Genomic DNA, 13,820 nt, shown 5'->3' with positions numbered 1-13,820 from the left:
TGTGTGGTGTTGGAGTTGTCCGACTTTTTGTGTGGCTCTAAACGCATCACTGGCTAAGTGCCATATGTGCAAGTGTTGGCGCACGTGAGAAAGAGCGAGTGGCTGCTGTTGATATAACAAAGTTGCTTTTGGTCTGGTTTGTACTGCAGAAAATGACCACTTTTGCTAGATATCATTTTTTTTACTAATGTTTTGGTGATGTGTTTATGGCCGACAATAAAGAGTTTTGCTCAGTAAAGTGATGGATGGAATTCATGTTCCCAAAGCGTCTCGACAGACGTTACAATATTTGAACAATGATGACGAAAACGGTTTTCTCTGTCGTGTCCGTGTCGTGTCGAAAATTGTTATGCGCTTATTTTTTTATTTGATTTTGTGCATGGCATAGATTTGCCGTGCGCAGAGGACGCTTGAGCAGTGCGCAACTGCACAGGCGCGCTCCTGAGAGGGAACGTTGCTGTCAATTCTCTTATATACTCTTTCATTCTGGACTTCTAGAGTGTTTGATTATCACATCACTCTAAATGTATAGACTATAAAGTTCACAAACATAAAGAGGGATCCTAGTGGGCCAGGCCAATCTTTCCTTATCTCTAAACTAAAACTGGGGAAATGTGTAGAGTGTTCTGGGCTTCAGACATGATTTTGTATCAGAATTACTTGAGGAAGAAAATGCCTGGTTAGGCTTTGTGTATGTAGTGTGTGCCTTTCTTGCTTTACATCTATGCTGTTATTATGCTGTTTGTTACTTATGTATGTTATGTTGCAGCTATTTAAAATAGTTTTGTCAATTTGTTCTGGACAGAAACAAATTGGCCTTTGTAACATATCTTTGTCTTTGTGTGTTGTATGTAGACCACATTGCTTAGCAGAGATCAGTGATGCAAATGCATGTCAAGTTGCTCAACAGATTGTATTATTCTCCAGTGCAATAACAGTACTGAAATGAAGGCTAAAAGGGCATTAATGGGAGCTTTAAAAAAAAAAAATTGAAGAAAAAAAGAAGTAACTAAATAGTTACTTTTCACAGTAACGCATTACTTTTTGGTGTAAGTAACTGAGTTACTTTTGAAATGAAGTAACTAGTAACTGTAACTAGTTACTGCTTTTCCGTAACTAACCCAACACTGGTTATAAGTACCTCATTTTCTGGACAATAAGCCGCTACTTTTTACCCAAGCTTTGAACCCCGCAGTTTATACAAAGGTGCAACTAATCTATGGACTTTTCTTTGCTAACGTCCATATTGTTTTATATACAGCAAACTTACATAGTAGTAACACCGACACAGAGACTAAAAAGGTGTGTCATTGTTTATGATACGGCGCCTTCTTTTGGACAAATTTGCTTACTGCAGGTGCCTCTGGTTGAAAGTCTCGAGTAATTCCTTATGTTTCGTGCCTTGAACCAGAAGTACAAGTGCTGTTCCGTCTACTCATCGTCCATAGCATTTCTACTCGTATGGGTTCCTCATTCATCACTTCAAGCAATGTTTGAAAGTTTTAAAATATAACTAAAACAATGCATACCATGTAAATTGTCACATGTTTGACAGTGTGTGTTTTCATGCATACATATACATGCTATTAGCATGAACTAATATGTTAACACATTTACAAGTGTCTGTGGCAATGGCATTTTTCAGTAAAATTACCAAAACCTCATGGTTGAGTTATTTAGTCCATGACAATGACTTTCTGTTTTGTTTGATCAGCTGTTTTACTGCCGTGTTATAGGCACCATTTGGAAACAGTTAAGGTAACATTAACAAATGTTTTCTCTGTAAATATCTTATTTCATTTATATACTATGCTACTAATATTTGGAGAAAAAAAAAAGTTATTCTAAAATTTAGTGGGTGCGGCTTGTATACCAATATCCAGAAAGTACAGTGATAGTGTCAAATGCTTTTGTCCAGTCCATAAACACTCTGGCATTATACTGCATTGGTAATGTATTCTCTTTTTCCGATTAGTGCAATCAATTTTGAAATGTTAGCTCTGTATTAACGTAAGACAAATACACAGTGAGATTTTGATTCTGGTTGCAGGCCAAAAACATCAATAAGTACATTTCTCATTTTTATCAAATGTAAAAATGAAGTTGTTTTTTTTCTTTGCTGTTGACCACCATTTACAAACCAAGCAAATAATTACAATGTTTAATATTCATAAAGCATGTTCATCATGACACTTTACCTTAAGAAACATTGACCAATAAGGTTAACTTGTGGGAGGTACAAGGGGTCAGATCTTCGCTCTTGAAGACATAAATGGGACGTATAACAGAGGCTTAGAGAGAAAGCTGTCAGAGCTCCAGCTTCTCGTCGTGATGGAGAATGAGGACCAACCAGAGCTCTGCTTTCCACAACTCATCAACATCTCCTGCAAGAAGCTAAAGTCTTATGAGTCAGAAGGTGTTTTTTTGAGTGTTCTGCTGCCCATCATCTGCATCTTCACTGTGGTTCTCAACCTGCTGGTCATCATCTCAATCTCCCATTTCAGGCACTTATTCTTTTCCAAGGCTCACAGCAACATTTTTCTAATGTGTCGTGAGTAGTGTGTGTGACATTTATACTCTGGCGTTGTGCATATCCCAATTAAGTTATCTTGTTAGATTTCTTTAGTCCACTAAGGACATATGTTGTCTTCTTTATTTCGTCCTTGTTTCCAGGCAGCTCCACACTCCCACCAACCTTCTTCTCCTCTCTCTCGCTGTCTCTGACTTTCTGGTGGGCCTCCTGGTGATGCCTGGAGAGATCTACTTGGAAGCATCCTGCTGGGCCTTTGGTGATGTTCTGTGCTTGTTGTATAACTATATATCCTTCATTGTGACGTCTGTTTCAGTGGGAAACATGGTATTGATATCAGCCGACCGTTATGTGGCTATTTGTGATCCTCTGCATTATAACACCAAAGTAACTGTAAAAAGAGTTCAACTTTGCGTTTGTCTTTGTTGGTTCTTTGCTCTCCTCCTGTGTAGCATCATTTTGAAGGATCAACTGGCTCATCCGCAAACGATTAGTTCCTGCTTTGGAGAGTGTGTCATTAATATTGACCTTGGAGGAGGGATTCTTGACCTTATTGTGACCTTTATCCTTCCTCTCGCCATCATCATCACTCTGTACATGAGAGTGTTTGTGGTTGCTGTGTCTCAGGCCCGAGCCATGCGCTCTCATGTTACATCACTCAAACCACTTTCAGTCTCTGGAAGAGCAAAGAAATCTGAATTAAAGGCCGCCAGGACTCTCGGTGTCCTTGTCCTTGTCTTCCTCATGTGTTTCTGTCCATTTTACATTTTTTCTCTGGCAAATTCAACCTTTTCCTCATCTGCAAAGTACGTTCAGTATCTGTTCGACGTCAACTCTTGTTTCAACCCGCTGATATACGCTTTGTTTTATCCCTGGTTTAGAAAAGCTGTCATACACATTGTCACGCTGCACATATTGCAGCCTGGCTCCCGTGGGGATAACATAATGTAGGTGCACAAGGTGTTTTTTTTCATTTATTTAACAGAACTGACCTGTTTGACACAGCTTGCATTACAGCTTGTACATTATGTTCCTAAAATGCTTACATGTTCATGAACTTTAAGAGCATTTTGCTGTACTGTCTTCTTCTGTACATACTGTAGACGTGTTATTAAAAATGTATAGTGAAGTTTCAACCCTAATTTACATTTTTAACGCTGTGAATAAGATTTATTGGCAATAATATTATATGTTAGAGCATTGTTTGAGTGTGCCACAGTGATTTCCTTGAAAATCAAATAACTAAATGACATTTACAATAAGGTCAATGTTTTTTACTGTTAACAACAGAGATAAATATATTTTCATGATTTTTTACAAATAAACATAACAAACATAAAATAATAGTGTTGTGTGTCCGAATATACTTACCATAATTTGACTGCCAAGAAAACTACTGTTTTTAAAAATGTTTATGGTAGACCGTAAGCATAAGGAATCACTCACCTCTTTGAACAAACCAGACAATTGCTTAACCTCCAGTAAGGATCATGATCAATATTTTTATCCATATGTCTATAATCTAAGGCACATTTACAAAACATGTTTACCAATGAAAGAGTACATGTTTGCGAAAAAAAAGAGGTGTGTTAGGGATTAACTTGCTCCAAACTTTCCTATGTTATTTACAAAAAGAACAATAATAGTAATTATTATTATTATTATTATTATTAGTTGTAAAAAAAAATACTCAATCATTAAATAAAAAAATGTCACCACTTGAAAAATGTGTAATAGATATTAACAGGTGTGCTAAACATGACCATCTGCTCAACCCGATTGTTTTGCACTCATTAAGAATCCAATTCAATACAGAATAGGGCCCCAAGTCGTAATGAATGCAACATTTGTATATTTTGACACTTTGAGTTCCCCAAGAGCATGTTAAAGACAAGGTTTGCATAAAGGGGCCCTATCATGCAAAACCAACTTTTCTTACCACTTGGTACTTGTTTTTGTGTATTTGGGAAATGCTATAAGTCCCAAAAATGTGTAATCAAACATGAAGGCATGGCAGATATTTGAAATATATGTTTAAAATCCAAACGAGCCATTTGGAGTTTGAGACGTATGTGACATATTTTGCCTTAATGACGTCAGCGGCTATTTCCACATTTGGTAGAGCAGGGGTGTCAAACTCATTTAGCTCAGGGGCCACATGGAGGGAAATCTATTCCAACGTGTGCCGGACTGGTAAGATCACATTCTGAAAATGTACGTCCTTCCATCCATCCATTTTCTACCGCCTGTTCGTTTTGGGTTCACGGGGGGTGCTGGAGCCTATCTCAGCTGCATTCGGGCGGAAGGCGGGGTACACCCTGGACATGTCGCCACCTCATCGCAGGGCCAACACAGATAGACAGACAACATTTACACTCACATTCACACACTAGGGCCAATTTAGTATTAAAAATAATCCTTCAAATGGAAACCAACATGTTACGTACGGCGGGAGAAGGAGACGACACAACAGTAGGGATCAATTCAATAGGTTTATTGAACCTGATAATATGTTGGGGTGTGTATGCTACTCTAAGTGAATGGTGCAAGACGATGTGAAGAATTAGCAATGTGAATGTTACCAGAGGTTGTTGTTTGTGTGTGTTGGATGAATCCTTCAACAGTCCAGAGGAGCAAGGCAAGAAGACAGTCCGTGGGCAAGCGAGAGGTCAGGGGCTGGAAAGAGGCGACCAGGTCCGTGTCCAAGTGGGGGTCGAGGATCGAGGGAAGCAGTTCAAAATCCGGTGGGAAATCGAGACGCACAGCTCGATCACAGGATACTGAGGGAATACTGCGGTGGACACAGAGGACATAGGACACGGGCAGAGGGAAAGCACAGAGGTACGAGGAGGGAAGCCAGAAACGGGATGCTTAATACAAGAGTGAACTACGTTTCGGCACTGGATCTACGGGTCCGCTGGTCTTTATTCCGTCTGCCCTCATCAGACCCAGGTGCGTAGATTGCTGATTGCCTGCAGCCGTGCAGGGGCGTGGCCGCGAAGCAGAGGCGTGTTCCGGCGCGCTCATAGCGGAGCTGTCATGAGGGATTGCACATGCGTCGTGACAGTACCCCCCTCCTTAGGCGAGGCTCCTAACGAGCGACGGGGAGCATCGAAGTTGGCCCGGTAGAAGTCCTCTAAAAGTGAGGCGTCGGCAAGGTAGGAGGCCGGCACCCAAGATCTGTCTTCTGGTCCATACCCCTCCCAGTCGACCAGATATACCAACCCCCTACCCAGGAGGTAATCAAAACGACTGAAAAACTGTGACCATCGAGCCTGGCGGTTGTTCAGTCTCCTAGCTGAGCGAATATAGAGCAGGTTGCTGTGGTCCGTCAGAATCTGGAACTAATGGCTGGCCCCCTCCAGCCAGTGCTTCCATTCTGCCAAGGCCTCATGGAAAGCCAGTAGCTCTCTATTGCCTGCATCGTAGTTCCGCTCAGCCGGAGAAAGTCGCCTGGAGAAAAAGGCACAGGGGTGAATTAGATTGTCAGCCCTGGATTGTTGGGAGAGTACAGCACCAATCCCCGAGTCTGAAGCATCCACCTCCACAATAAAGAGGCAGTCCAAGTCGGGATGGATGAGGACAGGGGTGGAGTTGAAGCTCTCCTTGAGTCCTTTAAATGACTCCCTGGCCTGCTGGGTCCACTGAAAGGAGACACTAGTAGATGTGAGTTCATGGAGTGGTGCTGCTACTTTGCTGAAGTCCTGAATAAACCTTCGGTAGAACCCGGCAAATCCAAGGAACCTCCTTAATTCCGTCCTAGTGGAGGGCTGTGGCCATGCCAATACCGGCTCTACTTTCTTGGGGTCAGCTCTGATGTGACCTCTCTCGACCACAAATCCCCAAAAACCCCACTGAAGGTGTGTGGAATTCGCATTTTTCAGCCTTCACGAAAAGATGATTCTCCAACAGGCGCTGCAGGACGAGACAGACGTGTTGATGGTGCTACGAGAGAAGATCAATAAGTCATCAAGATATACAACAAAATGATCGAGCATGTCCCTCAAAATGTCGTTCACAAGTGCTTGGTAGACAGCTGGGGCGTTGGTGAGCCCAAAAGGCATCACCCGATACTCAAAATGTCCCAAGTGCATGTTGAATGCTGTCTTCCATTCGTCGCCCTGCTTGATCCGCACCAGGTGACAGGCGTTCCGTAGGTCCAATTTAGTGAAGATGGTGGCTAGTGCGAGTGGTTTGAAGGAATAACTCAGGAGAGGCACAGGGTACTTATTCTTTATGGTGATGTTGTTAAGTTGTCGGTAGTCGATGCAAGGTCTTAATGAGCTGTCCTTTTTGTTCACAAAAAGGAATCCTGCTGCCAGTGGAGACTTGGACGGGGTGATGATTCCAGAGGCGAGAGACTCAGCAATATAATCATTCATGGCTTTTTTCTCGGGGAGTGACAGATTGTACAAACGGCTGGACGGCAGGACTGCGTTGGGCAGCAATTCGAGGGCGCAGTCATAGGGTCTGTGTGTGGGAAGGGATAGAGCGCGTTCCTTGCTGAAGACTGCAGCAAGATTGTGGTAGACAGCAGGTATATGGGTGAGATCAGCGGGCTGATCGAGGGAATTGCAGATTTGAGACAGTGAGCGTGGCATGGGTGCTCCAGGCCAAGATCTTGCCCGTGGTTCATGATTCGTGTGGGACGTGCTGATGCGGCCAAGATCTCCAGAGGACTAGTGGATCGACTGGGGCGTCAAGCACTGTCAGTTTCAAACACCGAACTATCTATTACACAAGACAAGAAGAAGGAATCAGGCAGAGACAGAGTTAAATTTTGCTCATGAGGAGAAACGTATTGTGCTGCACACTCAGTTATAGTTTCACCCTACGCTCTAAGGTACAGTCCCCGCGCTCCTCTATTTATTCAGGAGTTCCCTAGTTAACATCACTGAGGCTGCTTCTGAAGGGAGGGGTAATGCAAGCAGCCCCAGTAGACACAATACACGATTATTCAAAATGGAAATGTGCTGACACTCGTGATTTCGCCCTGTCTCTGTTTTGTCTGCGTTGAGGTACTCGAAGTCAGTCCTTGGCTGTCAGCAGGCAGGGTCTGGAAACAAACTGCTGCTGCGACACAACTCGCAATGGACAATTACAAGTTGTGTGCCTTTGCACAGATAGAAAAGTACAACTTGAGCACAATAGATAACAACTATAGCAACGGCCTTTAAGCATAAGAGTTGTGTGATAACGTATACATATTTATTCTAACATTTCCCTCCTGTTTATCACATAACTTCCCCAGAACCTTCTTATCCCTAATAACTTCTTCTTGCGATTTTCAGTTAATAGTTCATTTCCCTAGGGCCAAGTTATGTTTACACACAGAGTATAACATAATTTTTTTTGTTCTTTTTTTTTTCTCTTCATAGTCACTAGGGTCTGAAAACAGATCAGGAACACCGTCCAGGTAGGAATCCTTGTCATCAGATTCATCTTCCTTGTCGTCCGCCAGGAGGTGCATCTGAAAAGTTCTATCATCTGCTGGGCTAATCGCTGTGGTAATCTGATGGTTAAGCAGAGAACGCAGACAGGGAATACAACAACATCCACACAACGTCAGTATTGCTGCAAACACAGCCATATATACTAGAATTGATGAGTGCTCTTTCATTTCACCGTTGCGGGTGCGCAGGCCTTCCAGTGCTTTGGTCAGGCTACCTTCTGTATCAGTGTTGTTTGGTATGAGCCTGCAACACTGTTCACCAAATATCGCGCGCACACCTCCTTTTTCCGCTAACAACATGTCCAGCGCCATACGATTTTGAAAAGCCATAAGGGAGGTGGCGGCGTGTTGATCAGCGTCGGCTTCAAGTCCGGCCTGTGTCCAATTTCCTAATCTCTGTACGTTCTAGTGGACGTAGTTTATTCTGTCAACATTCTTGTTAATCGTACACCACCAGCAGACAGATGATTCGAAACCTGCTACAACTTGATCTACCAATTTGTACTCGTCACGTACACCTCTTGGGACACCTATTGCATCGATATAAGTTGGATCTCCAACACTTTGCCAGTTTACATCACGTCTAGTTCTTTTCCAATGTTCGGGTATCAAACTGTTCAGGTGTGTTAACAATTCTCGTGCTGTTGTGGGGTATATGGAGGTGGGCATGAGGAGTGTGATCAGAGCACAATGTCCTGTTACATTTTTCGGTAATCGGTCAGAGATTCTTTCCTCACCGCACCACCACCACACATCACCTCGTGATACTGGTACAAATATTGATACATTTGCTATGTGTAATCAGTTGTCTGATGATAAGTTTCCTAACTGTTGCCCGGAGCCTAGCATGTTAATGCAGGTGTAATTAGCTTTTGTCACATGTTTATCAAATATTGGTTTCTGCTTTGTTTCTTAGGTTACAGGGTAGATTTTGTTCCATGTAGTGCAATTCCCTTCAGTATGTGTCCTACTCATCACCTCTATTAAACATTCTTGATTCATAGGTGCCGGATGATCTTGAGTAATGGCCTGGGACTTAGGCATACAACACAATCAGTTTTAGCAGCCTTTCCTGCTTCCTCCGCCATGAGTAACCAATTATTTTCAAACCTTGACACACCAGTTGTTACTTTGAACCATTCATCCACACCATCAAATGGTACGCTTACAACTGTGACTCCAGGGCGTTTAGTACAGACGTTCACTCTGGGTTGTTCGGTGTTGCGCATGGTTTGATTTATGCAAACAATTACCGGGAAATATGGGTCTGGTCCATTTGACCATGCTCATAGTTGGAAACCCCAGCAGGATGTGTTGAACAGTGTGGCATTGGGTGGTCTAATTTGTCCATCAGGGAGTGATATGGTTAACACTAGATTTGGGCCTTGATGCTTCAGAGTTATTCGACTTTTAAAGAATTTCGCTTCATCACCATCTCCCGGGGGCCAATAATTTCCTTGTTGTGTAGTGACCAGAGTGTCCCAATCCCCCCGTACTGGTATGGCTTGTGAGGTATCACCAGTAATTTGGCCAGTCTTTTCCCATGGTGGGATGTCCAAGTCGGAATCCTTTTAAGTTTCTTATAGGAAGTAGTATTGTAGAGGTGGTATTGGGAGCTACCATAAAAATCAGTGATTCACTGTTGGCCCACGACACTATCCATGGGACACAGGTTGTTATATTTGCACCTGGGCTTAGGATTAGATTTATCGAACAGACGACATAGTTCGTTTTTCTTGCCTTAGCATTTTCTGTTTGTCGTTTAATGCGGCTGTACTTGTGAGTGTGGTTTGCCCCCTGGATATTTAGCTTGGTCGAGTTTGTCATCGGTGTGGTTCTATTTTGTTTTCTAAGTTCTATATTTTCTGCAAATTCCCAAATTAACCATATCAGGAGGGCAGGGCCGACCAGTACCAATATTGATAACCGGCATGTTATGGACCACCTGAGCCATGAGGTGTATTTTCTGCTGATTCACTCCTCTACTGAGGTCAGTGGTTTGAAAATACTTCACTGGCTTTAGCTTCTGCTCAACTCTAGTTGTCGTGTGAGTCCGCACTTTTACCGGACTTCGCTTCACTTTCCTTATCGGAGGATTCAACAGATATGACCTTTTTACAATGTGCTAAGTAGAGATGTCCGATAATGGCTTTTTTGCCGATATCCGATATTCTGATATTGTCCAACTCTTAATTACCGATCCCGTATATTCATACGGGATCGTACGAATATATATTCATATATTGTGTCTAACTGGAGTTGTCGAGATTACCCCCTTCCCTCAGCGACAGCTTCAGTGATGTAATAGGGACCTTCCTAATAAATAGAGGAGGCGCGCGGGCTTTACTTTTAGAACGCAGTTTGGATCTGTAACTAGAATACAGCCCAAAACACGTGTCTCCTCATGAGCTAAATTGAACTCTCTGCATGATTCCTTGCTTCTTGTTTGATTATTAGATGTCATCAGTGTTTGAACCTGACACTCTCCCTGAGATAATCCTAATACCCACTACAACTATGGGAAATACTATACTTTGACTTTCACAAAGTGCATTATTATTTTTGTTTTTTAAACATGCCTCAAAACAACAGCTACAAAAACATTGAAGGCACACAGTTTCAGTCCAGAGTATACTAGAGTAATAAAGTAAACGATAACATAGTCCTCCTTTAGTAGACTGCCTGGCATACTGTATAACAGGAAATTATAAACTGGACTCAATCTGCCCTGCTGTAACGTATTTGTATGAGTAACACAAATGTGCTGCAAGCTAGTGGTGAGTGCTTGAAGTGGCCTAGCAGTCAGCCAGAGTTTCTGAAATGCTGCGTTGAGACAGGGCACCTCTGTTCACTGCAAGCTGCTTTCGGTGTTTGCTTTTCATCCATCTTTCGCTTGTATTCATCGTGTATCTCTTTATGATTCTTGAAGAGGTGGAAGATCAAATTGCTTGTAAATAACAAATGATAAATGGGTTATACTTGTATAGCGCTTTTCTACCTTCAAGGTACTCAAAGCGCTTTGACAGTATTTCCACATTCACACACACATTCACACACTGATGGCGGGAGCTGCCATGCAAGGCGCTAACCAGCAGCCATCAGGAGCAAGGGGTGAAGTGTCTTGCCCAAGGACACAACGGACGTGACTAGGATGGTAGAAGGTGGGGATTGAACCCCAGAAACCAGTAAGCCTCCGATTGCTGGCATGGCCACTCTACCAACTTCGCCATGCCGTCCTGTATTAAAGGAAGACGTCTTGGTTCCTCCTTGCATAACCAACTTTTTGCAGTCATTGAAAATTGCCCGTTTTTTATCGGTCAGACACACTTTAAAATAATCCCAAACCATAGACATGGTGTCGTTAGTCAGTCACCGAGCGAGCTCGCTTGTTAGCCATGGCTACAGCACCGGCAACAACACACTCTTGTTGTTGTTATGCTCCGCTCGCGGCAGTTTGATGAGGTCATCAAGCGTCGCCAGTAAACCTCTCATGCTGCAGTCGTCAACTCCTGTGTTGTGTGTGAGAGAGGGGAGAGGGGAGATGGGAGGGGCTGCTGACTGGAAGACGCAACTGCTCTGTACTGCTCCCTACGTCTGTGTTTTACCGGATATGCACCGCCCCGTACAGCGGCGTTTTAAAAAGTCATTTATTTTACTTTTGAAACCGATACCGATAATTTCCGATATTACATTTTAAAGCATTTATCTGTCACAGTTTGGCGCCCAACACAAGCAAGGACCGAGGAGAGATGTCGGCCCCAACCCCCCTGGAGGCGCTCGGAAGAGTATTGGCGGAGGTGTCAGCGGCCACCCAGCAGCAGATGGAGATGGGCTGCCTGCAGAATCTGGGTCTGCTGGCGGCCTGTCTCCATCTGGTGAGCCAGACGGGAGGTGCTGCGAAGACGGGAACAACGGCCTCCATGCAGCGTATGGCAGATGATGAAGACCCGCAGGTGTTCCTCGACATCTTCGAGGCCACAGGAGCAGCATGTGGCTGGCCAGACCCCGAGTGGGGTGTAAAGCTGCTGCCGCTCCTGGCGGGGGAGGCGCAGCGGGCGGTGCTTAGTCTACCGGCGCACACCAGGGTGCACTTCCCCAGCCTCTGCCGCGCAATATTGGACCGGGTCGGTAGCCACCCTTAGGATCACCGACGCCGGTTCCGCGCGATGTGGCTGGGTCCGGAGGACCGCCTGTTTGCGCTGGCGCAGCGGCTCCGAGACGTGGCCACCCGGTGGCTCCAACCCCAGGAGTCTGACAGCAAGATGTTTGAGCTGATCCTCCTAGAACAATTCGTGGATGCCATCCCACCCAGAACTGCAGCTTGGGTCCGGTACCACCGTCCGCGGGACCTGATGGCCGCAGTGGCCCTGGCCAAGGACCACCTGGCAGTCCACCGGGAGCTGAGTCCAAAGGCCTCCGAAAGACCCACCCCAGCGCCACGGGCGGCCGAATGGCCCACCCAGCACCGTGAAGACGGAGCGCGCAGACGGAGGAGGCAGCGCTGGAGCCAAGACTCCGCCCGGTGGAGACGACCGCAACCCGCGAGCAGGTTCCCGGCCCGGACATGGACACCCACACACATTACCATCCACCAGCAACATTAAGGGGGGGTCTGGGGGTTGTAACATCTCCAGTGTTCCTCCTTCTGTCCAGGGTACCGGCGCTGCTGAGAGGGGGCTTCCCCCGCAGACGTCACCTCGATCGCCAGGGCCGGTGTGCTGGGGGTGCGGACAGCCTGGTCACGTGAGGAGGGATTGCTTCCTGATGGAGGTGGGACAGGTGATGCGGGTTGTCGGACCCCCAGCACCTTCCCCCGATCCAGGGGAGGCGTATTGTGTCAAGGGAGTACATACCGGGCAATGGTGGATTCGGGCTGAAAACAGTCCATGATCCACCAAAACCTGGTTCGACCCGGGGCGTTGAGGCAAGCGAAATGGGGGCGAATTAAGTGTATTCATGGGGATGTGCACACGTATCCCATTGTGCCTGTGGACATTTGGTATCAGGGACAAAAGCATATTTTCAAGGTTGCCGTAAGCGCGCACCTTACGCATCCCATAATTTTAGGAACAAATTGGCCAGGATTTAATCACCTAGTGAGACAATGTGTGGGGATGTGTTCACTGACCGTAGGAAAGGGAAATATCCGCGCAGTTCTCAGTGGCGACGCGGGTTCATCCGACACTGCCGAGCGGGAACCGGTGGGGGCTTCGCGGGAAGCTCCTAGGTTCCCCGTTGGCAACCTACGGAGGATTTTCCGCTCGAGCAGTCCCGTGATGAAAGCTTGCGCGCGGCCTGGGACCAGGTGGATTACATCGACGATCAGCTGGTGCGCCCGGGGAAAGCGCGGGTATTCCCCCACTTTGGAATTATTAGGGATAGGTTATACTGAGTGAGCCGTGACACTCAAACCGGAGAGGAATACACCCAGTTGTTGGGGCCAAAATGCCGCCGGGAAATGGTTTTCCAGGCGGCGCATGTTAATCCCATGTCTGGCCACATGGGGTATGATAAGACACTTAATCGGGTCATGGTCCGATTCTATTGGCCGGGCAGACGTGCGCCGCTGGTGCGCTGCCTGCCCGGACTGCCAGCTGGTGAACCCAGCGGCCACCCCAAAGGCGCCTTTGCGCCCATTAGCGCTCATCGAGGTCCCTTTCGAGAGAATTGGGATTGAACTCATCGGACCATTCCACCCGAGCACAAGGGGCTCCCGCTTTGTGCTAGTCCTGGTGGATTACGCAACACGCTATCCTGAAGCAGTGCCTCTGCGCTCTATATCTGCCAAGAGTGTTGCACATGCTCTGTTTCAGGTCATCTCCCGAGTTGGAATCCCCA

The 13,820-nt window shown here is 45.6% G+C and overlaps 1 protein-coding gene across 1 annotated transcript; it reads left to right on the top strand.

Moving 5' to 3' along the window:
- The first annotated feature begins 2,331 nt into the window (after positions 1-2,331).
- LOC133574191 (trace amine-associated receptor 13c-like) lies at positions 2,332-3,481 on the top strand. The gene is made up of 2 exons (XM_061926286.1): positions 2,332-2,504; positions 2,674-3,481. The coding sequence occupies exons 1-2, from the start codon at positions 2,332-2,334 to the stop codon at positions 3,479-3,481; spliced, it is 981 nt and encodes a 326-aa protein (XP_061782270.1).
- Positions 3,482-13,820: the final 10,339 nt, after the last annotated feature.

The sequence above is a fragment of the Nerophis lumbriciformis genome, linkage group LG31, assembly GCF_033978685.3.
Source record: "Nerophis lumbriciformis linkage group LG31, RoL_Nlum_v2.1, whole genome shotgun sequence".
Taxonomy (NCBI): domain Eukaryota; kingdom Metazoa; phylum Chordata; class Actinopteri; order Syngnathiformes; family Syngnathidae; genus Nerophis; species Nerophis lumbriciformis.
The sequence above is the reverse complement of the archived record's forward strand: the minus strand, read 5'-3'. Positions and strand labels throughout refer to the sequence as shown.